This window comes from Salminus brasiliensis, chromosome 4 (genome assembly GCF_030463535.1).
Source record: "Salminus brasiliensis chromosome 4, fSalBra1.hap2, whole genome shotgun sequence".
Lineage (NCBI taxonomy): Eukaryota > Metazoa > Chordata > Actinopteri > Characiformes > Bryconidae > Salminus > Salminus brasiliensis.
The window spans coordinates 27,667,930-27,692,944 of record NC_132881.1 but is presented as its reverse complement, the minus strand read 5'-3'; the positions used below and the strand labels follow the sequence as shown (position 1 = coordinate 27,692,944).

Genomic DNA, 25,015 nt, shown 5'->3' with positions numbered 1-25,015 from the left:
GGCATGCGTTAACTTATCTTATCCTATAAAAGTCACGTATCTAAGCCTGCTACAGGTCCAAACACAATATAACCTGTTGCATTTTTAATTTTCTGTCACTCCTACACCAGTCGCTCGACTTTGCTCTCTCAGATGTAAGTTTTTATAGACAGCACTCAAGTCAGTAGCTCTGGAGAACAGGAGAGTCAGAATAGCAATGGCTCTGTACTGTGATAGTGAATCTGTGGCGGAGCTAGCTAAGCAAAGCTAAGCTTAGCGAGTGGGTTACAGTTCCTCTACCTCATAAAAAAATATTTTAGCTTTCTGCCCTTCGAACACCAGTTACTTGACTTCATTTTTCAGATTTGCGTCATTATTCTCTAAATGTATATAGCAGGGTTTCAGTCAGCCAGATTTGAACATCTGAGCAGTGGTGAGCAGATTATTATGCTAACTAAGCTAATGCTAACCAGCTGCTCTCTCCTGATTCACAGCATTTTAACATTTGCGGTTGTCAGACCGTTTAACATTTATTATTTATTCATTTTCATTGTATTATTTTGAAAATTGTGCAGTGATGACTTAGTTGCTAACCCTGTGAACAAAAGAAAGATGACATAATCTTAGGACCATCTGTGAATACTGTATGAAAAAGCACGCAGATTCGACAGGTGTGAAATGAACTGCAGGTGATGAAATAAAGGAAATCAACAGACACAATAAAAAAATGCATGATGGGAAGCAGTGCTCAGTGCCCTCTTCTCCTCTCCTCTCCTCTCTGCAGAGTCTGAAGCGGGCATGTCTGCAGTGAACCGCTGTCTGGACGCAGCTAAGGCGTGCAACGTGGACGACACGTGTCAGAAGTTGCGCACCGAGTACGTGTCGGCGTGCATCGCCCCGTCTGCGCGCGCCGGGCCCTGTAACCGCATGCGCTGCAGCAAGGCCCTGCGCAAGTTCTTCGACCGCGTGCCGCCGGACTTCACGCACGAGCTGCTTTTCTGCCCCTGCTCGGACACCGCATGCTCGGAGCGCCGTCGCCAGACCATCGTCCCCGCGTGCTCGTACGAGGAGCGCGACAAACCCAACTGTCTGGCCCAGCTGCGTACGTGCGAGGCAGACTACGTGTGCAAGTGAGTAGAGCTGCATGCACATTATAGACTTCACTGGAAAAGGTTTGGTCTGAACGATTCACCAACTAAAAATCACTGTAATTCAACGTGGGGCACAAAAATGTCTTTACTGGATGTACTGTACATTTTCTCAAACGTGTTATGCACCACGGTGCCTTGATGTCAGCCTTTTTTTTTTCAACTGATACAATTTATATATAAAGCATAATGGTAATTAGGATATTTTCAGTGCACTAAATGATGATCATTTATTGTTTCAAGGAAATTTGAAATTTGTAAGGAAATATTGCATTTGTGTTTTTAAAACCTGGTAATCTAACAGTTGAATTAGAAAATGTGTTTGTATTAATACAATGTTTTGCAGATGAAATACAATAATTAACAACAAAGTCCAAGAGTAGTATTAGAATGTATGTAATAATCAAATGTATGTTTCATGGTAAGGGCATGACTCTGACTTTCAGAAGAAAACAAACATAAACATAGCTAAAACCAGAAAACAGACTCAAAGGTACAGTCGCAAAATCAATGTCTGAGATAAGAGATCATTTTAGGTCTAGACTGAAATAGGATCAGAATACGTCTTATTTCACTTTTTGCCTAAAACGGATTGTCCACTAGGGATCAGAGTCTTTCATACTTGTATATATTTGTCTGCAAAGCAAAGATAACTTTTCATCAATAGTAACAAGCCAGATGGGATTGCTTTGCAGACAGAGATAAACTCCTCAAAAGTAAGAGGAAAAATAAAATTTCATAAAATGTTGATAGTAGAGTAAACTGCTGTCATCTTTAAACAGATAAGTTGTATGTAAAATACCTTTGTCATGCCAATGTGACCGAAATAATAAGCTTCCTCTGATAACAGTGTCTTTATCCTATTCTTATTACAGTGAGCTAAAAGTAGCAGAAACTTACTGCTGTAGTCTTTAGCCCTGTTTGGATGGGATTAGTTCTACATGGACAGGTAAACTCTATGGCCTATTCGCACAGAAGAAACCTCGGCATAAATGACTGAGATTTACGTACTGCCATCACCGCCAAAAAAAGTGATGATCTTATAATACACTTCTTCTATTGTTTTATTATTTGGATTTGATTAAATGTTGCCACAGACCTAAATGACCCAAGGTGTCTGTGCCATGCACAATGAAACTAAACTAATACTTGAGAAAAGCCGTTTCCAGAGGATATGACATAAAATTCACCTAAATGACGATTCGCACAGGATTAATATAACCTGAAGTTATTTTTATAGCTTGCTTAACAGATCCCTTCTTTTGCTATGCTTTGCTTTTTGCAAAGTAAAGAAAATCATACTGAGGTTTTTAATGTGGTTAGATGTGCAAAATGCGACGCAGCAGCTTTTAAGCATGCTCAGGCTAGTATTTCTAATTCAGCATCACACACTCAGGGTTTGTTTTCACCCAAGTGGGGGCATGGTCGTTTAGACGACAGAGAAGTGACGAATGTTCTTATCTATTGCTGAGTAAAGCACATCTTTGCCATTGGCTCCTGGCACCATCATATTTGCATACTGGGCTTGTCTCCCCCCCTCCCCTCCCTTCAGTCATCATTAAAGTGTTGTCATTCCCCCCAGGCTACCTTCCCTAGGGTGTTCACCTACATTTTATAATTTTGTGTGCTTCTGCTTTACTTTGGTGTTGAAGGATGTAAGAGCAAGTTACCCTATCTCTGCTGCTAAGTGTGGCTCTATGCTCGCTGGGTTCTGAAGAGAGATGAACTCACTTTACCTACGTGATTCATTTCACAGAACAATGAAAAGAACATCATTACAATTTAATTATGTGAGTTTTGAGAGATGCTATACTTGATTTTTTATGGCAGCATGTTACTATGCTTTTAGTAAATTGTATTTATTGGAGTTAACAGTGTACCGAAACAGTTAACACTGTACCTAATCCTGCTTCAATACAATAACAGGACTTCACACATCGTCGAGAATGCAGGCTTCACACTGTAACACCTTCTTAAGCATGCAACACCTTCTTAAGCATGCATCTGTTCAAGTCAAGCAACTGCAACTTATACCTCAGTGAAGCCCACATAACTCAGTTCAAATCAGGCAGCTGAAATCTCACCATATTCGGATTGGATTTGTTTACCAGGGACTGTCCACGGTGATGAAACTTGCATTTGGCTCAGTTATCAGTCAGTAAAATCACTGCAGGATGAACAAGTTACGTCTAAATGGTTGAAGGTGTATTACACACTAAGGTGTATCACTCAGTATCTGCAGGGATGTCTGCACAAATCTGCAAAAAGAAATACGACATGCAACTGAGCCTAAAACTTTTTGTTTCAAACAGAAGGCAAAATCTGTCTGAAAAAACATAGAGATGTGAATCCAGATGGGACTAAAATAATCAGACCGTTGCTAAGTTCCGTGAAAAACAGTAGGTAAATAAATCTATACAAAAGTGGAGATAAATTTGATTAAAAAAACATAGCAGAAAAATAAATCTACTATTATATAATGTCTTTTAGTTCAGTAATAAGCCTGCAGTACTTTACTGAATAGGTACAGCAGCTTATTGTACAGTGGTTTATGTTTGTAAGTAACCCATATCTGTCATTAGCAAACACACCTCATCCCTGAGATCACTCACACACATTTCGGCTGTTTTTTACTCTGCTTTCTCCATGCTTTTGCTTTCGTGAGAACTTGTTTGATGTCTTTGTCCCCTGCCCATTTCAGAATTCCCAGAAATGTTCTTTGTCCACCCCAAACAGTGAGAGTGCATTAGTTGGTGAGCCACCTGTGAGGAGGAACTGAAGGTCCGATAATTCATTGTGATGCTGTGATTTGTGAAGCTGGTACATTAAGAAAGCCATTTATAACACTAACATGTGTTGAAAACACAACAGTGAAATCTGACTTTATTTCTTCTTTTCTAGTAAATGGAGGTGTGTTGTGTTTCACATGTATTTATTTGATCATAACTTATATGCATAATAGCATTGTGTTAGCTTTTAGCCTCTAGTCAGCCATTCTCCCATCTCCAGTACAGCCTTGCATTAGCTTTTAGCCTCTCGTCAGCCATTCTCCCATCTCCAGTACAGCCTTGCATTAGCTTTTAGCCTCTCGTCAGCCATTCTCCCATCTCCAGTACATCCTTGCATTAGCTTTTAGCAATGCTCCATCACTTCTGGTTTGGAAAGACCAGAGGCTGAGACTGTCAACTGAGTGGAGTGAGAGTTTACACACACATACATAACAGTACACACCTACACCATTTGGCAAAGTGAAGTAAAAACATTCTTACATTATTAGGAGGAGGATAAATTAGGATATTATGTGAACAGTCAGTTCTTGAAGGTGATGTGTTAAAAGCTGGAAAAATAAAGAAATAAAAATCATACTTTGTTGGCTAGATGACTCCAAAACATCAGGCAGGTTCTGTGAGATGTTTCTGGTATGCAGTGGACAGTTCCTTCCAAAAGTGATCTGAGATAGGACAACTGGAAAACCAGCAACAGGCACATGGGCACCTAAGGCTTATTTATGGGATCCAAATTGCATGACTTAAAGAATCTGCTAATGTCTTGGTGCCAGATACCACAAGGCACCTTATAGAGTCTAATGGAGTCTACGCCTCTAATAGTCAGATCTGTTGTGATGACACAAGGGGAATGTTATGGCTGATCGGTGTACACAATATGTTATATGGTCATACAGACATGACATAATGAGTATTAACATAATTAATATAATGAGTATTAATATTATATTTTGTTGCTGCCAGCAAAAACCTTTGTGTATGCATTTTTGACATAATGTGGATCTGACTGTTGTTCTTTACATTGTATCAGAATTTCATGATGAATTTCATGATGACTGGACCAATAGCAATGCTCAAAAATAACTTGGAATTTTTTTTTGTGTGGCATTTATTTCAGTAAATAAATTCATGTTGTGACGTGAACATTAGCAATATCTCCCTTATTCACTGTAGCAATTCAGAATGTAGTACTTGAATAACACCAGCATTTGAATAAGGGTATTTCCGGCACTGTTTTGTGCCACTTTAAGCACTAGTCATAACTCCAGTAGGTGATTTACATTGCCTGTTAAGGGTTATGATGCTTTGCGGAGCTCCTGTAGTTGAGCTGCATTGTGGACTGAAAGTGAGAGGGTGAATTGGGTAAACATCCCTGTCCTTATCACTTTACAGGCGGCTGATGGCTGCATATGGTAAGGGCTGTTGAGGTGTATGTGGTGCTTAGGTTTAGTGGCCCCTCTGCGTCCTCTACTCTGTGCCAGTAAATTAGAGCGAGAGAGAGCAGTGACAGCGGCAGTCACTCCACAAGCCTCTCAATGGGCTCAAGAGTGACTGGCTGTATTTGAGCTCTGCACCCCATTTCTCTCTCTCTCTACCTCGCACCGTTCTTTCTCATTTTCTCTCTTCTCTCTCTTTCTCATTGTCACAAACACAGACGCTTTCATCTGTCTCTTGCATTGATCCACCATCACACTCCTAACACTCACGCTGCTGGCCAATCAGGCTTCACCCAGGTGGTGCTGACTTAATTCCACAGCACTCTCATTAGCATATGCTATCAGAAGGGCCTGTGGGCGACTTCTTTGAGGTGCATCTGATTGGATAGTTGATTTGCGCTCAGCACCCAGGAGATTGTTGGTACCCTGTGTGTGTCTGTGTGTGTGTGTGTGTGTCATGCACATCCATTTGTAAATCCACTGGCTGATCTCAGCTGCTCACATGCGTCCTGTTGTTCAGTATCGTGCAGTGGTGGCACTCCAGCAGTTTCTAATGTATGCCGTGCTTCAGCACAAAACTGAGAAAAACAGAACATGGCATAATGAGCAAGAAAATAACCATGCATTTATTTTTTATCCTTTTTCCAAAAGGATAAACACCCAACTGTAAAATTGCAGGCAACCCAGCACTGGCTTCAGTATAGACAAACTGAGCATGGTTAATGGTTTGGACCAGTGTGCTAGGTTGCAGATCTTTACCCAACTGTTTGGTAACTACACATTTTAAATAACTAAATAATAAATCTGCCTTCTTGGTCAAATTGCTGGGTTTGTGGACTCCCCTTTTAATGAATGCATTCAGGTGCTTTAAGTTGCACCCATTGCTGACACAGCTGTTCACAATTACACACACAGCTTGTCTCTATAGTCCATATAGAGAAGTACTGCCAGTAAATTTGGACTCTCTGGAGATAAACATGAACCTATTGGCACCATGCCTAATTCCAGGCTTGGTCTAAAAGGATATAAAGCCCCCCAGCCCCCCCGCCAACTTTAAGCTGTGGAGCAGTGGAGCTGTGTTCTCTGGAATGATGGTGATCCATCCAATACGTTGGAGATGCATTGGGGACTTAGGGATGAGGTGGGGTGGTGATTATCTAATATTCTGACCTCACTAATGCGCTTGAATGCAATCAAATCCTCACAGCAGTGCTCTAATAGAAAAATCTAGTAGAAAACCTTCTTCCCTGGACAGTAGATACAGTTATTCTAACAAAGCAGGATCAACTGAATGATTTCAGAACAAGTAATGAATGATTAGTCCCAATACCTTTGTCCACAGAATATGAATGGATAGATAAATAGATATGCAGCCAGAGAGACGCTCAGGCAAAATTGCTAAGCAAGTTGCGTAACTTCAAGGTAACTCGCTTCATCTGTCTACAATGCATTCATTTTAAAGCTAAGTCTAATGTCTATTCATGGGTTTACTGGAATTCAGCTATGAAATCCTACAAGGATCTTCCTCAGTAACCATCTACTAAGACAGTGGAAACAAAGGCTACCATTAGCAGGCTGGCACTAATCCTGTCACGAATGCCACACATGAAAACTGTGGTTGATATTACAGATTTTAATTTGAATTAATGTCTTCGTTTCACTTAACAGGACATAGCATATATTTTAAATAATTTTATTCACAGATTCTGTCAGCTCCCACTCTTCGCTCTTGCGTGATGAAACACTATTTAACCCTTTTATTGTAATCAGTATCCACAGGGGCTGTACGCAGGAAAGTTGAATCATTAGCTGGGTTGGTACTGTGATCCGATACTAACAACAGTCACTAATCCAGCTGCTTAAAAAGCCTTAAAATGATCCAGAACGTTGGAAATAACCCATCACATTTACATAGCATTTGAGTAAAAAAACTGGATTTGAATAGTTTCATTGATGAGTGGTGTGCATCACATACAAAGAAAGAAGCAAACAGACCTCATCTCGGCACATTTCCATGGTTAATTGATTTTGTAGAACAGAATGACTGCCTGAGATTTGACACGCTCTCTCCTTCTCCAGATGGGGTACCTGGTTTCCCTGCCACAGCTCAGGCAATACTGTCACCAGAAAATTGAGCCTAATGTAACCCTAACTACTCCCAATTCCATTCAAAAGTGGGAAGAGTGCAACGAGCGAGAGTGTGTGAATAGGGGTGTGTGTTAAAGGGACGTGCTGGCTGGTCGGATGATGGATGTGTTGTTGTGGTTCCCTCAGGTCTCGCTGGGCCCAGTTCCAGCACGACTGCCAGCCCTCACAACTCACTGCCAGCGGCTGCCAGCAAGACAACTACGGGGCCTGCCTCATCGCATACACTGGCCTGATAGGTGAGGAATCTAAAAACGTAGCTCATTAAAGTCATGTCCATTAGGACACTCATTAACACATAAAAACATGAACTTGAATTCAGTTCATCTGGCTGTGCTTTGCCCACAAAAGTAGCAATGGTTGCGAAGATGGAAAAGTTTGACAAGTCGAGTTGCCAATTTAAAGTAAGCAAATGCACACACTAGTCTAGTCCTTGTAGAGAAGTATTGCCAATAGAATAGGCACGATGCCTAATGCCAGGCGAGGCTAGATGGGTATAAAGTCCCCCAGCATTGATCTGTGGAGCAGTGGAGCTGTGTCCTCCAGAATGATGGTTCTCCATCCAATACGTTTGGGATGAATTGGGAAGTTGAGAATGAGTTGAGGTGGGGATCATCCAACATCCTGACCTCACTAAAGCACTCGTTGCTAAATGCAATCAAATCTAGAAAGCTAGTAGCTAGTAGACCTTCTCTGTTCTGTAAAACAACCAGTAAAAGTAGAGCTTATTATTATTGTTCATGAGCCCAGTAGAGATAGTAACTACTGTCCAGTAACTGGACAGTAGAGACAGTACCTACAACAAAAACAATTCCCTTGATTTCAGAAGAAACAGTGAGTAAGCAATACTTTTGTCCATATAATGTAACGAGCTGGTCTGTGTTACTGAGGCAAATTGAAACTAGGCCTATTGAAAAGGACAATGACTTTGCCAAGAAAACAGTTCCAATTAATCCAATTAATAACAGTGTTTTATACAGAACTACAGGACTACAGTTTCTTGTACTGATAAATGTAATTTCTGATAAAATTCTGCAAAGCTTGTCCAATCACACCTTAAAGTTGCCAAAATATACATTTCTTAAGTATTTTGAGCTGTTCTTTGATATATAGAGAAGTATTGCCAATAGAATAGGCACTAACTTTATAACAATTGCACTAACTCATATCATTTTGCACATGAATAGTTGCACTACTGTACTTGACTGTTTGTGTCTGCATACAGCTGCACACATCGTTTTGCACATGTAACTGTTCTTGTATGGTTATATTTCAGCTCATTTTGCACAAACACCACTTTACTACAGACTGTTACAATGTAACTAATGTAGCACATACCTGCACAATGTATATAGCCTGTATAATTCTAAATTGTTTACATTTTATATTTTATTTTATATATTCTCTGCATGTTTAATTTTTGATCCTTGTTATTTGTCTATTTATATTTATACTTTTTATTCTATGACATCCAATGTGGGCAGCAAAGTAAGAATTTCATTGTACAGGGAAACTAGTTTCCTTACTGTGCATATGACAATAAAGCTTTGAATCTTGAATCTTGAATCTTGAATCGAATCTTGAATAAATAGTAAGTCTGTGACAGCTCAGATGCTGTTTTACCAGCTTATTTACAACCCTGTTATTTTGCCTCATGAAACACTGTTTCATATCTGTGTATGTTGGGCTTCTGAACAAAAATAATAAGCTCTACTTTTACTGGTTGTTTTACAGGACAGAGAAGGCCCACAGCTGCATAGCATACGAACGACTAGCCTAGCTTATCCTAGCCTAGCTTAGCTCTGTAAAACGAAAAATTACTATTCCCAAGTCTTATATGATAGTGTTGCTGTCCTCCTCCTATCTTCACAATGTCCAGTAGGCACAGTGTACAGTTAGCTAGCTAAAGAGGTTGTAGCCAGATGGCTTGGTTAGCTGTTAGCCATAGCACCCACCCTCTTTACCGGCTTCCTCTGGCTTCCTCCAGTTTTTTCTTCTTTGGTTTTTCTAGCGTTTCTTTATGCTTTTAGCTTTTTCCAGGGACCCTGGCTTCCACACACCATGACATGGCTTGGCCTTTCCTTCTGTCTGGATTGCCTAGTATTAGCTTTTAGCTTTTTTCGGCTCACTTCCATTTTCTTTCAAAGTAGCCACTGCGTTTAGCCTTGAAATGCTTTTGCTAGCGGACTGCATGTTTGTCAAATTTGGCGGCTTCAAGACTATTACATACGAGTTTTGGGGTTTCGAGATTAGCTTGTTTTACAGCTCTGTTTTGGCATTGCTAGTTTTTTTATTAATGAGGAGACAGCAGTGTTTAGAGTTCATGATATGTCAGTTCCATGTAACGAACTCTCATTATTCAACAATGAAAAGATAAACACAGTTCTTACAGCCCTTTTAAAGCCTATTCATTGATTGAATGAAGTCTTCATGACTTGACTACCTAAAAACTGCTTCTACCTTTAGAATATTTTGTTTTTGTTATGCAAATTTGGGGGGAAAAGTGCAGAGTGATGGAGAGGGAGCAAGAAGTAGAGGGTGGGAGGGTGTAGAGAAAGAGATACAGATAGAAGGAAGCCCTGTGGCCTAGTTCTGTGTCATTACAGCTGTATTTCGTGAGGTGCGCTGCAGAGATGTTGCACTTTTGTGTTCCAGGACAAAAGAAATTGATGTCTTTAAATGAGCCCATCTGAGGCCGCAAGAGCTCCAGAGTGCAGTGCTTCCACTTTCCCTCCTTTCAGCCCAGCCCTTCTCCAAACAATGAAGACAACAGTCACTTTCGCTCCCCACAGAACACACATACGCACCGTACACACATCTCCAACAGCTAGAGCTGCCCGCAAAAAAACTGCGATCTTTAGTTAACAGGGATGCATACAAATCACAAACCACAGTGCACTCACGTTCTCTAGTTTTTGTTTCTATCTCTCACAGTTCCTGTGTCTGTCTGTTACACACAGACTGAATAATGATACACTACATGTCCAAATGTTCATGGACACCCCTTCTAATGAATGCTTTCACTTTGGAGACGCCAGGCGTGGCCTAGAGGGGTATAAAGCTTTGAGCCGTGGTGCAGTGAAGCTGTGTTCTCTGGAATGATGGTGTTCCATCCAACTCTTTTGGGATAGGTTGAGGAGTTAGGGGTTGAGGTGGTGTGGTGACCATCCCTGACCTCACTGATGCTCTTGTCACTGAACCAGGTCCTCAATCAGATCCTCACAGAAATGTTCCAAAATCTAGTAGAAATCCTTCCCTGGACAGCAGAGACAGTTACTACAGCAAAAGCAGGAGAAACTCTTTGATACCCTTAATTTCGGAAGAAACTAAGAATGAGCAGGTGACCCAATCATTTTGTCCATATAGTGGATGACGGTAATGATTCCTAAAACCTCCTTCAGATCCTTTTTTTTTTTGTTAAATCAGTCTTTTATTCAAGCTAAACTGAGCATGGTGCGAAACTCCACAATTCATCTTTATGGTGAAAGGGATTTTTACCAACATCATATGAATGTTTTTGCGGGTTAATTAGAGCCTTGTACTTTATTTAATATAGCTAGCCTAATTATAATCTACACACTTGTACACTATTTAATATACATTTAGCTATATTCATTATGACCCTGTATTTCAATGTAATTGGGATGTGAAAATAACTAACTTAAACCCTTGGATAAAACATTGGTTACCTTGCATGTTTAAGGTGGCAGTAATATCGGCCTCCTGCAGATGGTGTTGCATGGGGACGTTGGGATGTGTGTTGGGAATCATAGATTGAAAGGAAGTAATACAGTGCAGGGAATGTCTTGTTGGATGTGTTGAAAATGTGTAACATAGCAGATGTTGATGATTGGTAAAAAAGGAGTGATTGCATTTGGACATTCACAAACTGTGAAACACACCGGCGTTCTGTATTTCAGGCACAGTTCTGATGAGAATTTCCTGTAGACTGGGATTTTTGCCTCTGCTGCTGGACCCGTATGACTGTACGCTTCCATACACCTGCAAATTCAACTACTTTCTTCACACTATGGCCTTTGACATGACAAATGCAATCACTCCTTTTTGCCAATCATCAATATTTGCTTTGTGACCCATTTTCCACACATCCAAGGAGACATTCACTGCACTGTACCCCCTCTTCTCAAACTATAAATCTCACTGCACATCCCACAGGTATTATAGCCCAATCATCCTCCACCTGAAACATGCAAGGTGACTAATTAGATTTAGTCACCTAGATTTTATTTGTGGAGCTTATTATTGATGCTAAAGTGATCATCTAAATTCACATCTTATCAGGGCATACGATTGTATTCCTGCAGCTTCTGTTTTGCATCAGGTGACTTCAGGAGGCTTTACATCTAATAAGACTTTAATATGTCACTAATACTGAAAATTATTTCCTGAAATATTTAAGTCCAGGTTTAATCACTGCTGATTAGATATTCTAAAGGACCTCATAGGCATAACATAATGCTAATCATGCACTAATAAGACTTTACTTCACAATAATTCACTAGTATGAATTTATATGACTACATCATGCTCAGTGAAATGGATAACAAGCTCTTAGCAAAGGTTGCATTAGTGATAATGCAATTGCTAGTTATTGTCCCATATGACAACTCCAATTACATACTAATACAGGTCATATTAATAATAAAAAGATAATGCATAGGGAATTAATCATTTTAAAGTTTCTTAAAAGATAGTGTTATCATTTGTTTGACCTCTTAACAGTTGCTACCGAAGAATACATTTGTGGGTAAAGCATGGTTAAATTTCTGATGCAATCTACACAGTTCAGAATATTCTGGACACACTCTGGATGCACATTCATATGCAAATACCTGCCTGGTTGCAGCTGCTTTAACACTGATTAATGTAAATGACCTCTGTTCTGAGTGACAGTCCTGTATTGTGCCTCATTCAAAAAGCAGTCCAGGCTGAAACATGCAGTACTACTTTAAACTCTACTCCTGGAGGCTGAATAGAAGACGTATTTAAATGCATTGTTTTTGTTCTGAAATATTTCAAAACTAGCTGTTTTTGTAGCTTAGCTTCCAAAATCTAAGAGGAATTTCTGAAAACGTGTTAAACATGTAACACATCATTAATTAATTCATTCATTTAATTACCCCCCCCCCCCCCCCATCTCTCTTTGCAGGAAGCACCATCACTCCAAACTACTTGGATAACTCCACTTCTAACGTTGGGCCGTGGTGCTCATGTGCAGCCAGTGGAAATCACAGAGAACTGTGCAATCTCTTCCTCGAAAATTTCCATGACAACATCTGCCTAAGTGAGTCATTTCTTCATAATTGACTATACTATCTGTATCGTAACACAGTCATCACTCACTCACTGTAACACACAGTTAATACAGACAGTGAGAGAGAGGGAGAGAGAGATGTATATTTTAGCTATCACAAATGCTGGCACTGGCACATTTAGTATTTTTTCTTCCTGACTTTATACAACTGCCCAGTCAGACTCCAAATCATTCATGACAAGTGTCTTAAGTAGTTAGTAGAGCACCTTCTGCTGTTGTGACCTGCTGCAGACACCAGCTTCTGGCAGCGTTCCTGAGGAATCTCAGGCCATTCCTCATGGGCAGTGGCCTCCATTTCACTAATATTCTTGGGTTGGGTTTCTGCTGCAGCCACCTTTTTCAAATCCCACCAAAGATTTTCTATGAGGTTCAAGTCAGGCGACGATGACTGTGGAAGGGCCAATGACGTCCGAGCTTCAGAAGGTGTTTCCTGTGGTATTTTAAATGGGTAACCTTTTTTTTTATTGAATTCAGTGTATTTAGAAATGTACTTAATGGCTTATGTAAGACATGGTTTGACAGAATATCTAGGTAGTGATGGCTAAATACTGAATAACCAGTTTTATTTTCAAGCTTGTTTAATAATGTATTCCTATTGGAGGGACAGCTTGATGGAGCTTCCCCATCAGGAAGCTAAGAATAGGGCTGCACCAATGTGAACAATTCTTTTGTGCTTTTCACTCCATCATTTCAACTACAGTCTTCTGTGGTGTAGTCCAGACTTCATAATCAGCACATACAAGCAAACTAGCTTTGGGGTTCACCTTGTCTCTCTCTTTCTGCAGAGACACACACAGAGGCAATGCCAATAACAAGACAGTAATAGGGATCTGTAAGAGAGCATCTGCCAAAGGGAAGCTTCCGTTCAGCTCAGTGGCATTAAACAACACTGCCTAGCTGGGATGCTTGACTGCTAACGGTGGTGCTAACATAGAGGCGATTCTTTTGGGAGATCTGGACTGAAGATACAGTCTGATAAGGGCCCAGAGAGTTCCTTCTCTTCAGCAAAGCAGCTTTTCTACCAGGGCTCCTCTGCTATTCTATTTTGATTGGTCTCTTATTGTCTGTCTCTCTCTCTCTCTGGTGTCCTGGCTTGAGGGCTGGGCTTAAAAGGGATCTGTGTGTGTGTGTTGGTTCGGGTCTAAGCGCTGACTCTGGTGTCTTAGTAATTGAGCGTAATTTGGCTCCCTGCAGTAAAACTAATGGAGTGGAGAGAGCCGGAGAGTAGCTAAGAGGAGAAAAGCAAAGATCAGTGCAGGAAGCAGCTGAGAGTGTTTTCACTGAGGCTGAACGTGGCTCAGCTCCCCTGGAATTGTGTGGCTCACAGGTGTGTATGTGAGCTGACCACACCGTCACCTGGTTCTGGGGCCATTTTGTAATTAGGCTATACCAAGATTTTATATGTAGTCGCTGTGTGCTAAAGACACACTTTATAATATTTTCCTTTACATGTTTTACATTTACTTTAGTTTTGTCTAAAGTTTGTGTTCTTTAGGTTTGCACTTTAGTTACAGACTAGGTGACATGCTGGGTGTGGACCTGTAATTGACTACTTGAGTAGTTACAGTTACAGTAGTTTTTTTATCACATTTCTTTTACCCATTTTCTCCCCAATTTGGACCAGCAATACCCCCTACCCCCATTGCACGCAATGCCCCCGACCCTAGTGAGGGCAGATCAACCCCTTCCCCCGTGCACATGCAAACAACATGTCTGGAGGGAAGCGCCGCATACCTTCAGTGCACCATCACACAGACGCCAGCGACGGCCAGCACCGCAGTGAAGCAGTGTGGGGAGAGAGCAAGGCCAGTTGTGCTCACTCTGGGCCTCGGCTGCCAATGACTAGCAGCATGACCGGGATTCAAACCAGCTCAGGGCCCCAATTACAAGCATGGTTAATAGGATAAAGGTTGTTTTTTTTTTAGATAATACGTGAATAGGCTTTAGCTGTCGCTGCTGCAGTCGTGTTTGAATACTTTCTTTCCCCACCTTTTCCCTTTTTTCCGGCCACTCGCAGTGGGTCTAGAAAGAGCATGGCCCAATTTTTTTAAAGGAGCAATGAAGGAGGACTGAGACCTACATCTCTTTTTTTTTGTTTCCTGGTCACTGTGTACTTGCTTTGCTGTTAAGTTCAAATATCAACAGCCGTTCTCCAGAATCATGAAAATGCTGAAAATGTGTCATTTACGTAGTATTTTTAATAAAACGTTGCATTTTGTTTGTTTTAATTTTAGCAGTGAATATTTATGTAATAAGCATTGCTTTATACTTTCTGGTGGTGTGTATGTGTGTTTGTTGGACAGCCCTGGGGAGACAAATGCAGCAATGCTGGCTGTCTAAATCAGCACATTTAAAACATTAACTACCAGACTGTCTCTGCTGCTCTCTGCTGCGGACTACCATTAGACACACGTATACTCATATCAGTTCTGCTCTCTGATCATGCATGAAAGAATGTGTGTGTGTGTTTGAGAGAGAGAAAGAGTAAGACAGAGACAGAGAAGTTGTGTTCTGCTTTGCTAATGACACATTTACACAATCATAATCTCTCTCTGCTACAATCCATCTCTTTCTCCCTCTCTCACTCTCTCTCCTTTTCCTGCTGTCCTCACACTTCCAGAGCTCCCAGCCATGGCTGAGGCTGAGCCTGCCTCTCTGTTTAGACGTAGTAGCGTGCGCCCGTATTGATTTGTGTCCTCATAATAATGAAGCGTTGCTATGAGTGAGCAACTTCAATTAGCATCAGCTCAGAGCAGTGGGAAATATCTGGGGAGGAATTCACTCTGTCAGCATTGATTCACACTCTGCTCCTTCTCTCTCATCACTTACCACTTCATGCCTCCTGCAAGCAGCACAATGATTCATGGAATTCAGTCATTACAGCTTCACGCTGCCAATTAAAGACACATATTTGTTGTACAAACATTTGGCGTGGGCCTTGATTGCACTTCAAACCCTTCGGAGTTGCAGATCTGAAGCGACGTCTATTAGATTGCACTCGGATGTTGAGGGATCTTTTATTCATATATTTATATGACCATGTTTTAATTGAAGTGACTTTCATGCAAAAGTAATTTCAACTGAGTAGGCCATTAAGACAAATTAGAATTAATGCATGTGGATAGTCATTATTCATATGGCCCGTCAAAATATATCACAGATGCACTCTTAATATGGCTGCTATGATGGGAAGACCTCAAGCTAACATTCATATTCAAGTTATGATTTCTGGTCCAAATTCAACACAAAAGCAGTAGGTCTAAAGCATAAAAAGAACACCCAGTCCACAGTAAAGTGTCTCTGCAGCTGCTTTGCTTCCACTAGCACTGGACACCTGCATCAGACTCATCCGGAATGATGACTAGTCTGTATATCGGCAGGAGGTTGAATGGATAGTACTCTGGTGCAGTCAGAACAACCTGGAGCTGAACACGCTCAAAACTGTAGAGATGAGAGTGGACTTTAGGAAACACCCCCCAGCTCTGCTGCCCCTCACTATCCTCAACAACCCTGTGTCAGCTGCAGAGACCTTCAGGTTCCTGGGTACCACCATTTCTCATGACCTGAAGTGGGAGCCCAACATCTCCTCCATCCTCAAAAAGGTCCAGCAGAGGATGTACTTCTGCGTCAGCTGAGGAAGTTGGGTCTGCCTAAGGAGCTGTTGAGCCAGTTCTACACTGCAATCATTGAATCCATCCTGTGTACTTCCATCACTGTCTGGTTTGGAGCAGCCACAAAGCAGGACAGGAACAGACTGCAGCGAACAGTGAGGACAGCTGAGAGAATCATCAGTGATTCTCTGCCCTCCTTTCAGGACTTGACAGGACAAGAACCAGAAAACGGGCAGAGAAAATCTTTACAGACTCCTCGCACCCTGGTCACAACCTCTTTCAGTGCTCCCGTCTGGCAGACGCTACAGAACTATGTCCATTAAGACTGTCAGACATAAGAACAGTTTTTACCCTTCATCACCTTCATCAACAGCTGATCATCATCATCAGCTACAGGCCATAGATATTACTGAGAAACTATTATCACTTATCCTACAGATACTGCATTACTGCACCATTACTCACTTCACTTTACACTGCAGTGGATGCACAATATTGAATCTGTATAGTGTTGCTTACTGCTATTCTGTGAATAACACTGTAAAGCACACTGTATAGAAATGTCCTCGTAAAGTCTGTGTATACTGTGTATACTATTGTTCTTTGTATTGTGTATTGTGTATTGTCTGTAAATTATATGTAGCTGTATATTGTTAACACTAGAGAGTCACTAAGAGCCGGAACAAAATCCTTGTGTGTGTGACCATACTTGGCCAATAAATCTGATTCTGATTCTGATTCTGCAGTGTGTGCAGGACAAGATGGATATAAGTATCAGGAAATCATGCCTTCTGTGAGGAAGCTGAAGCCTTGACATTATTAGACCTTCCAACAGGACAGTGATCCCAAGCATAACTGAAAGTCCACCTTGGTGGGGTATAGTTCCACCCAACTACCCAGTCTTGGTTTCAGAAGAAGTCCTGGAAGATTCTGGAGCAGTCGCCTGACTTTAACCCCATAGAAAATAGGGTTAAAAGGTGAAATTTAAAGAAAGTGGTTGCCGCACACAAGCCCAAGAATATTAGTGAACTGGAGGTTCAGTACTAAGTGCTAAAGATGCTTGTGATAAAGGGGTTGGATGCTTCTGAGACTGCAGTTGTCAGTACAAATTTAGTGTTGAATGTGGAGCAAGCGCTAGTTCTTTTCATTTTGTTGAGCTATTTATTATTTCTTGTTTGATTGGTTTATTGAAAACAGCTGAAAGGTTTGCTAATAAATGGGGTTCAGTCATTTCGTTTGCACCTGGATTTTATACAGTTTGGATGTATTTTGAGTCGAGAACAAATGAGTGTGTGCTACCCAGGAAGTCATTTTTAGACTTTAGAGGACATCACTGCATGCATGACCAGACTGCATGGAGGTGGTCACCTATGCGTATTTAGTACTAGATGTAAAATAATGCTAGTTAGTTCTACAGTTCATCACTAGTCGTCATACAGTCTGACGTCAGCGGTCTCATTTCTCCTTAACCGCTCGTTCACTCCATGGCCCCTACTCCAGTAGCAAGGGAGGGGAAGGACACGAGCAGTAGCAAAAGTTTCCTGACTCTGCAGGAGGCTCCAATATCCAGGACGAGGCTGTCTGTTCTAATAACCCACAACACACCTGTCGCACACTCTCGGTCTGGCCTCATTCCGAGTCCATTAGCAAACGCATACAGCTCTCACAATCTGGTATTTTAATAGAACCTCTTTGCATTGTGTGTATGGAAGACTGTTGTGTTTGGCCCAAACAAGCGGGAGCTGCATTAAAATGAGACAGCAGTGTTTGTAAAGTGGCAGGTGAATAAATTGATTTGGGTTAATATGGCCAGGGATGTGGTAATTTTGCTCAAGCTCTTAACGTCCAGCAAGGAAACAATCACTGGAATTCTTTTTATTAGGGGATAGCCTGGTCATATTAATGTGTTAATTCTTTATTTATTACAGCAGCTTTTATGATCATTACATGACTTTTTTCCCCCCAGTTTTTCCATCACATTAAAAATTCATCATGTACCTTAAATATTTCATATGTAATATTTTCTTATGTAAGCAGAGTTAAGCCACTGGTGAAAATTTGAAAAGGGAAGTAAAAAGTGACTTGTTAAATGTGAATCTGTGTTTACAAAAGATAATGAAAAAAAAGATATATTTCAAGTCATAAAAGATTCATTTGAGTAGTAGGAGAGTTCATGTAAGATTCAACTTGCGGCAGAACAGTGAAGCACATCACTGTAGTCCAGTAATGCACCCCCCCTCCACCGCTGGGTTATTCCAGGATCCACTGGACCTAATGGCTAGCATCTCACAATCAGCTGTCGGATCGTCTGTATGTGTAGCATTCTGTTGCTGCCTTGCCTGGATATCCAACCATTGCATTTACTTTCTCCGAAAACCTGGCAAAATAATGAACTGCCAGTTCCTTGATAAATGTGGATTCCCTCTGTGTTACTAACCATACATATGTGCAGCTGTGGTACCAATCATTAGCAGGTTGTTTGTGAAACACAGTCCATAGTGGTTCTTCATCCCTGCCTTGCACCAGAGCACCACCTGATCTCATTGATCAGGTTCTTTCATTGCAGAACGGAGCTCATTAGTGAAATCAGGCAGGCTTGAGCAGGGTTAGAGTGAATACCTACAGGCACCTCCGTTCTCAATGGATGGAGTCGCCTTTGCTGTACATAATGCTAACAATGTGAAGACTCTGCAGCTTCAGTCGTGGATTGTCAGGGGCTCGTTTTGCGATGGAACTTTAGCGTTTGCCAGTGTCGGAGGAGGCTGTTTTGGCAAGCTGTCACTAAATGTGTGGGAAAGGGGCCATCTATTAGTGGAGGAAGTTTTCCCTTGGTGAGTTGCTTTACCTTAGTGTGCTGTTGTTACTCTGCCAGGCTTCAAAGGAAAATGCCTTACAAATCCAAATTCATCTATTACTTGATGAGGTCAGTACAGCACATATTAGCCCGGTTTAGCTTGCCAGCCGAGCTATAGCTGGACAATGTGCTTTAGCAGTCAATTAGTAGTCATGTGCTGTGGTATCTTAAAGAGACCAGAAATTTAATGTATCCGAACATTCAAACATATCACAGGTTCAGTGTCCACCTTATTCTCCATTAAACAACATGGGTCCTTTTGCATTTTCCATTATTCTGTGTCCGGTGCAACAGCTGCTCCATTGATATAGATCATAACCATAGTGAGAATTTCACATGAACAACAGTGTTATGAACACAACACAAAAAAGATCAGATCAGAGTGATGGAAGGCATCCTAAAACTTAAGAGTAGGACCTGCGTCTGTGGTAAAAATTAAGAGCTGAATTAAGAGCCAACACCCACCCAGACGTCTGTACGTCTGCACTTACCATTTTGTGTGGGGAAAAGCAACACCAGAACTTCCTTACCCCAAGAAATTACTTGGCTATGAAGCCCCGCTGTGACGCTCTTTGGTAGGTTAGCACTAATAACTTATCAAACACCAGACATGTCCACTTCACTGAAGTTTTATAATTGAGTTATTTCTCTGGGTAAGGACGATCTGGTTAATGTTCCAAACTCTTAATAGCTCTGAATAAAGTTAAATAGCCTGGTGAAATGTTGGGTTAGCATAGCTAGCTACGTTATGATCATGGATCATGGAAATTCTACAAAAAAAGCAGAAGAAACGAATCCTTGAAAGTTGCCGTTGCAAAATAAGGTGCATAGGGTAGTTCCATGCCAACTCATCTAGGGCATGTAGCCAAAATATTTATTTATTGGGTACAAATACCACATATAAAAACAGTATTTCAAGTATTCCCTCAACAGGTTAATTTATTGTAAGATAAAACAAATGTTTCAATCAGTTTTTAAAATGATTGTACATTTTGAAGCTACACCACAAGTTCAAGATGTTTTTACAACTACAAATCCATTGTATAGGTCCTATATGCTCCTTTAAATGGATTGCACTTGGGCTTCAGTCACTTGAAATAATAATCGGGAAAGAAGAAGACAAAGCAGAAGAAAGCTCTTAATGATTCAGGGATTTCTGAAGTAAACAAAGACCCTGGAACAAGCCAATAATTCCAGATTATACTATGGTTTATAAATTGTAGATCAGATGTCAGCTTTTCTAGCCTTGTCTCTGCTGATGCCAACTGCAGCCCTAGATACAAAATGACCCAACACTGCTTATCGCTCCTCTAAAAGGTCCTGTTCTTACATTTCTCTTTTTATTGATCAGAAACAAAAAAGATCCACTTATATACATTGTATCCTTCCTTTTCGAAATACAGTGATTGTTAATTTTTAAATGGCCATTTTCCAACCTCTCTTTATTCTCTACAATTAAACATGCTACAGAGGCTTTAAGACCTATCTTAAGATGACCTGAAATGCAACGTGAGTGTGAATGTCTAAAGACCTTTCAGCTATTTACACGGGCACCATGAACTGTGCTTGAATTCCTAATAGCGGAATCCAAAATCCAGGCAGCACACACTAACAATAAGGCAGGTCCCACCTGTTTCATGCAATACCGAGGCTACACCACTAAAGATACAGAGATAGCAGTGCCCCATGTATCCTGTGGAACAGACGCCAGTATTACTGTCTTAGTGTTCCCACTGATTATTGTGCAGAATGGTTTTCTTAGAATTTGACTTTTGACTGATTTTGACCGAACCCTGATCCTAATCCTGAGAGACATCGCAAAGAGACATGGCTGAAAGAGAAAGCTAAGTGAAGCATGATGTGTGTGCATTCATCTATAAAAGATCCAAGGCGGTGACAGTATCTCTCCTCATGTTGTTCTAAACAGAGAATGCCATCCTTGCCTTCGGCAACGACACTGACCCCAGATCAGCCGCTAACCAGCCAGGAGCAGCCAGCGCAAATACCATCTCTCCAAACCAGCACCTACCTACCAGCACCATAACCTCTACCACCACAGGCATAGGAGTGGAAACCCAGCACAACATCCTCCATCCTCAGATGCCCACACAGGTAAAACATGCAGCACCAGGTTTAAGGAGGGGTGGAGAACTCTGCCCACACTGTGATTTGATTAGATTCATCACATCAGATCTGCAGTTTCATTCAGGATCAAAAAAGTTCCAATAAACTCCCTTATCTGGGTGGACCTATTTTTAGAAGCATGTGTTTTACTGATTTTGTGGACATTGATTAAGGCGATATTAGTGGTGTTTCACCATTACAGAATCACACTTCCACAAAAATTAGGCTTAATCTGGGTCTGTAAAGCCAGCCCTATTCCTCAGAAGTGTGTATTTTGCAGTTTTGCAGACATGGACTAGTCTTGGAATACACAGATGGAATTTGGCTTCCGCCTTTAACCCATCTATGCTTTCAACAAACACATACACACTAGTGATCCAACACACACTGTGATCACAAGCACACATGTCTTGAGCAGTGGGCAGCCATCGCTGTGGCGGGGAGGTTAATGGCCTAACAGTGGCAGCTTGCCGAGCCCAGGTATCGAACCCACAACCTTGCCATCAATAGACTGCTGAGCCACCACTGCAATCAATAAATTGCACCATTTACCCAAGATTTAGACTTAATCTAGGCTTAATGTTATATAGGGCTGGAAAAAGCAGCCCTATATAATATTAGAGTAAATAGAGGGAGCAATATGAAGATGTTTTGTTATTGTGATAACATGCATTTCAAAGTGTATTATGGTATATTATCAGTACTTTAAGACCACTGACCAACTGTATGTACTGTGGTTGCTGACTTTTCTGTAAACTCCAGCCGCTGTATGGAGTTGTTCAGTTCAGTTTTATGAAGGATTGATTAGATGAACTATGTACTGGATGGTAACTGCAAATCTTTGCTGTCAGGCAAAAACCCTGAGGCCTTCAAAACAGCAAGTTCACGAGAAAAATAACCTTTTTAAACTTTCAATGGAAATAAATAACAACTGCAGATTCAGATTATATCAACAAGTGGAAAATGGTGATACAAGGTTTTTGCGTGACAGTGACAAAACACTTCTCATTGAAGAGAATATTGGATTTGGTGAACTAACCCAGTGCCACAATCACACGCGTCCATGTATTTTCTGGTTGGACTGTTGCACACTATGGTATATAAATACACTGCTGAACGCACAGATGTGACTGTTTATGATGTACAGACGGTAAGATATCCCCAGAGGTTTACTGAGGCAGCAAAAAAAACACAGAGTACACTCGTATTCTAATTCTATAAAGCCTCAGTGCACTTCAGCATCTACCTTCAGACTGATGCGATTTCACACCCCTACAGGTAAAGCTTCAGGCGCTAGGCTGTGCGTGTGTGTGTGAGTGAGGTCGCACCACACCTAGGTTGGTAAGTAAGTCTGCTGACGCAAGACATGAGAACAGACAGTGAAAGAGGGGGCGAGGAGATAAATGAAAGGAGGCAGAGAAAGAGAAACAGGAAAAAAAAGAGAGAAGACAAGGCAAAGAACAGACAAAACGTCAGAGCAGACAAAAGTGACATGTGGAGACAGGCAAACCCTGAAACACTGCATAGCTAAACCCTCTCTCTCTTTCTCCCTCTCGCCATCTTTCCATCTCATTCGCTCTCACAGATGAACGACAGAGACAGACTGTGGAGTGACTCCACCCTCCCTTCACCTGAGCTCTATGACAGCAGCCCTGGACGTCTAGACCTGGTGGCATCTGCCTGGCTCCTCCCCCTCCTGCTGCTGCTGCTAACTCTTCACTTCTAGAACCGGAGCAAGCCGATCAGCTGAGCCGGGAGGCGGGACAGTTTGTGTGTGTGGCTGTTTATGAATTTTATCATCCCAAAAAAAAATAAATGAAAGAAAAAAACAATACAACAACAAAACAAAAAAACGTGCAACTCGTCTGAGAGAAGACAGAAGGATTGAACAGAGAGCACAAGAGAAAGTGATCAACTTTTTCCAAACAAACAAACAAAACTATGGCTCCGCCCTCAATGTGAAGTAGCGTTTTACTTTATGAGCACATACTTTTAATGACTGACATGGCAGACCACTTTGGTTGAGACCAAACTGGAGGTTAAAAAACGAGAAAAAAAAAACAAAACAAAACAAAACAAAAAAAAAAACACAAAAAAAGTGTGTGTAAGTACGTACGTGTACATGTGTAAAACTCTTTCTATGATGGTCTCGTTGTAAAACAACCCCGAAACAACTACACACACTTCTCGTATAATCCCTCTTTTTTTTTAAACTCATCCTTATTTCAATGCCTATTTTTCCTGAAATCTGGAAATCATGACTTTGGTACATGTGTATTAGCTGAAGGGGTCCAGTCTGTAGCATGTGTGTATGGGACAAGCACAGCTATGGCATTTCATGGGTTGGAGGGTTGCGTTCACGCGCTAGCTGGCGTGACCAGGACTCTTCACGAGAAGACACTTCACGCTGACGGGTTTACGGAGATGTTTAAATAAGAAGACGTTCTTTATTTTTGTAATGTGGATGAAATGTTCATATATCTCTATATATCTCTATATCTAGTCATTAGTGAAGTCCTCTCTTACTTTACTTTAGAGTTTTCCTCTGCAGTGAAATCTGCACGTTACAGTTCTTTTCCTTTAACCTCAGGCACACTGGATTGACGTGTGTTTTGGACTCTGAAGTATCTTTGAAGTAAAATATGAACTGAAATTCACTTTTTTTTTTTTTTTTTTTCTACATGTTGTTACATGCTAAGGACAAACAGTAATGTGTTAAATGGAGGCCATGTGTGTTGGTTCCACAGGGAGTCCATAGGTTATTCACAGTGCTGACAATTCCTGAATAGAAGATAAAGTAGTTTTCAGCCTTTGCTAGCCGTGTTGGCCCAGTGAGGAAAGGAACAAGCGTCTAAAAACACCCTGTCTTAGCTGCTCAGAGGCTCCTGAAATCAGCGCCTGCCGATGCGGAAGTACAAACAGCAGCGGTGACCCCGCCGACAGAAACCGGAGCACAACTCAAGCAAGCGAAGCCTCCTGGGCGTTCAATATCCAGAAGCCATAATATATTTTTTTCACTCACTGCTTGTGATCATAACACTGCTATCTCTCAGCCAATCAAAAAGAGCACAAAGAGCAACGCTGCTGTCCCTCCCACAGGATCCGAGGACCGAACACCCACTACTGCTAGCCTGGGCCCAGCGAGGGCTTATTCAACCCTGCCCCCAAAGACTACTACTACTACTGACCAATCGGCTTCTCATGGTGCGCACAGAGAAAAAAGAAAAAGGGCAGGGCTCTGGCAAATGGGTGGAGTTTGTGGGTTTAATACATGTAATTTCCTGACCAATAAAGCTGCCATATGAGGATGTACTAGCTGTGTTGGGTGTATTCATGAAGCAGGTTCTTGGACCCCGGCCAGCGCTGAGAGGATAAGAAAAGGAGGCAAAGGAACAAAGTGTAAACTTCACCCACTTTTTATTCACAGTGTAACCTTTGAGCCTGTCTGCAGGCTGTGGGTCACCAAAGAGCCCTGCTGCCCTTCAGCACGGGTCAGCCACAAACAAATAGCCACACACACGCAAACAGACCGCTGCACCGCAAGGAACATTTGCCCACAAACCTGTCTGAACATCCCTGTCTCAAAATAAAAAGCTT

General features: G+C 41.4%; 1 protein-coding gene across 1 annotated transcript in view; it reads left to right on the top strand.

The window, feature by feature from the left end:
- Positions 1–25,015, top strand: part of gfra4a (GDNF family receptor alpha 4a) — a 156,634-nt gene extending 131,619 nt beyond the window's left edge. Inside the window, exons 4-8 of the mRNA XM_072677829.1 lie at positions 764–1,109; positions 7,624–7,733; positions 12,665–12,799; positions 21,222–21,406; positions 23,004–25,015. Of these exons, the coding sequence (XP_072533930.1) occupies positions 764–1,109; positions 7,624–7,733; positions 12,665–12,799; positions 21,222–21,406; positions 23,004–23,144 (917 nt within the window). The 3' untranslated portion in view covers positions 23,145–25,015. The remainder of the gene's footprint in view (positions 1–763; positions 1,110–7,623; positions 7,734–12,664; positions 12,800–21,221; positions 21,407–23,003) is intronic.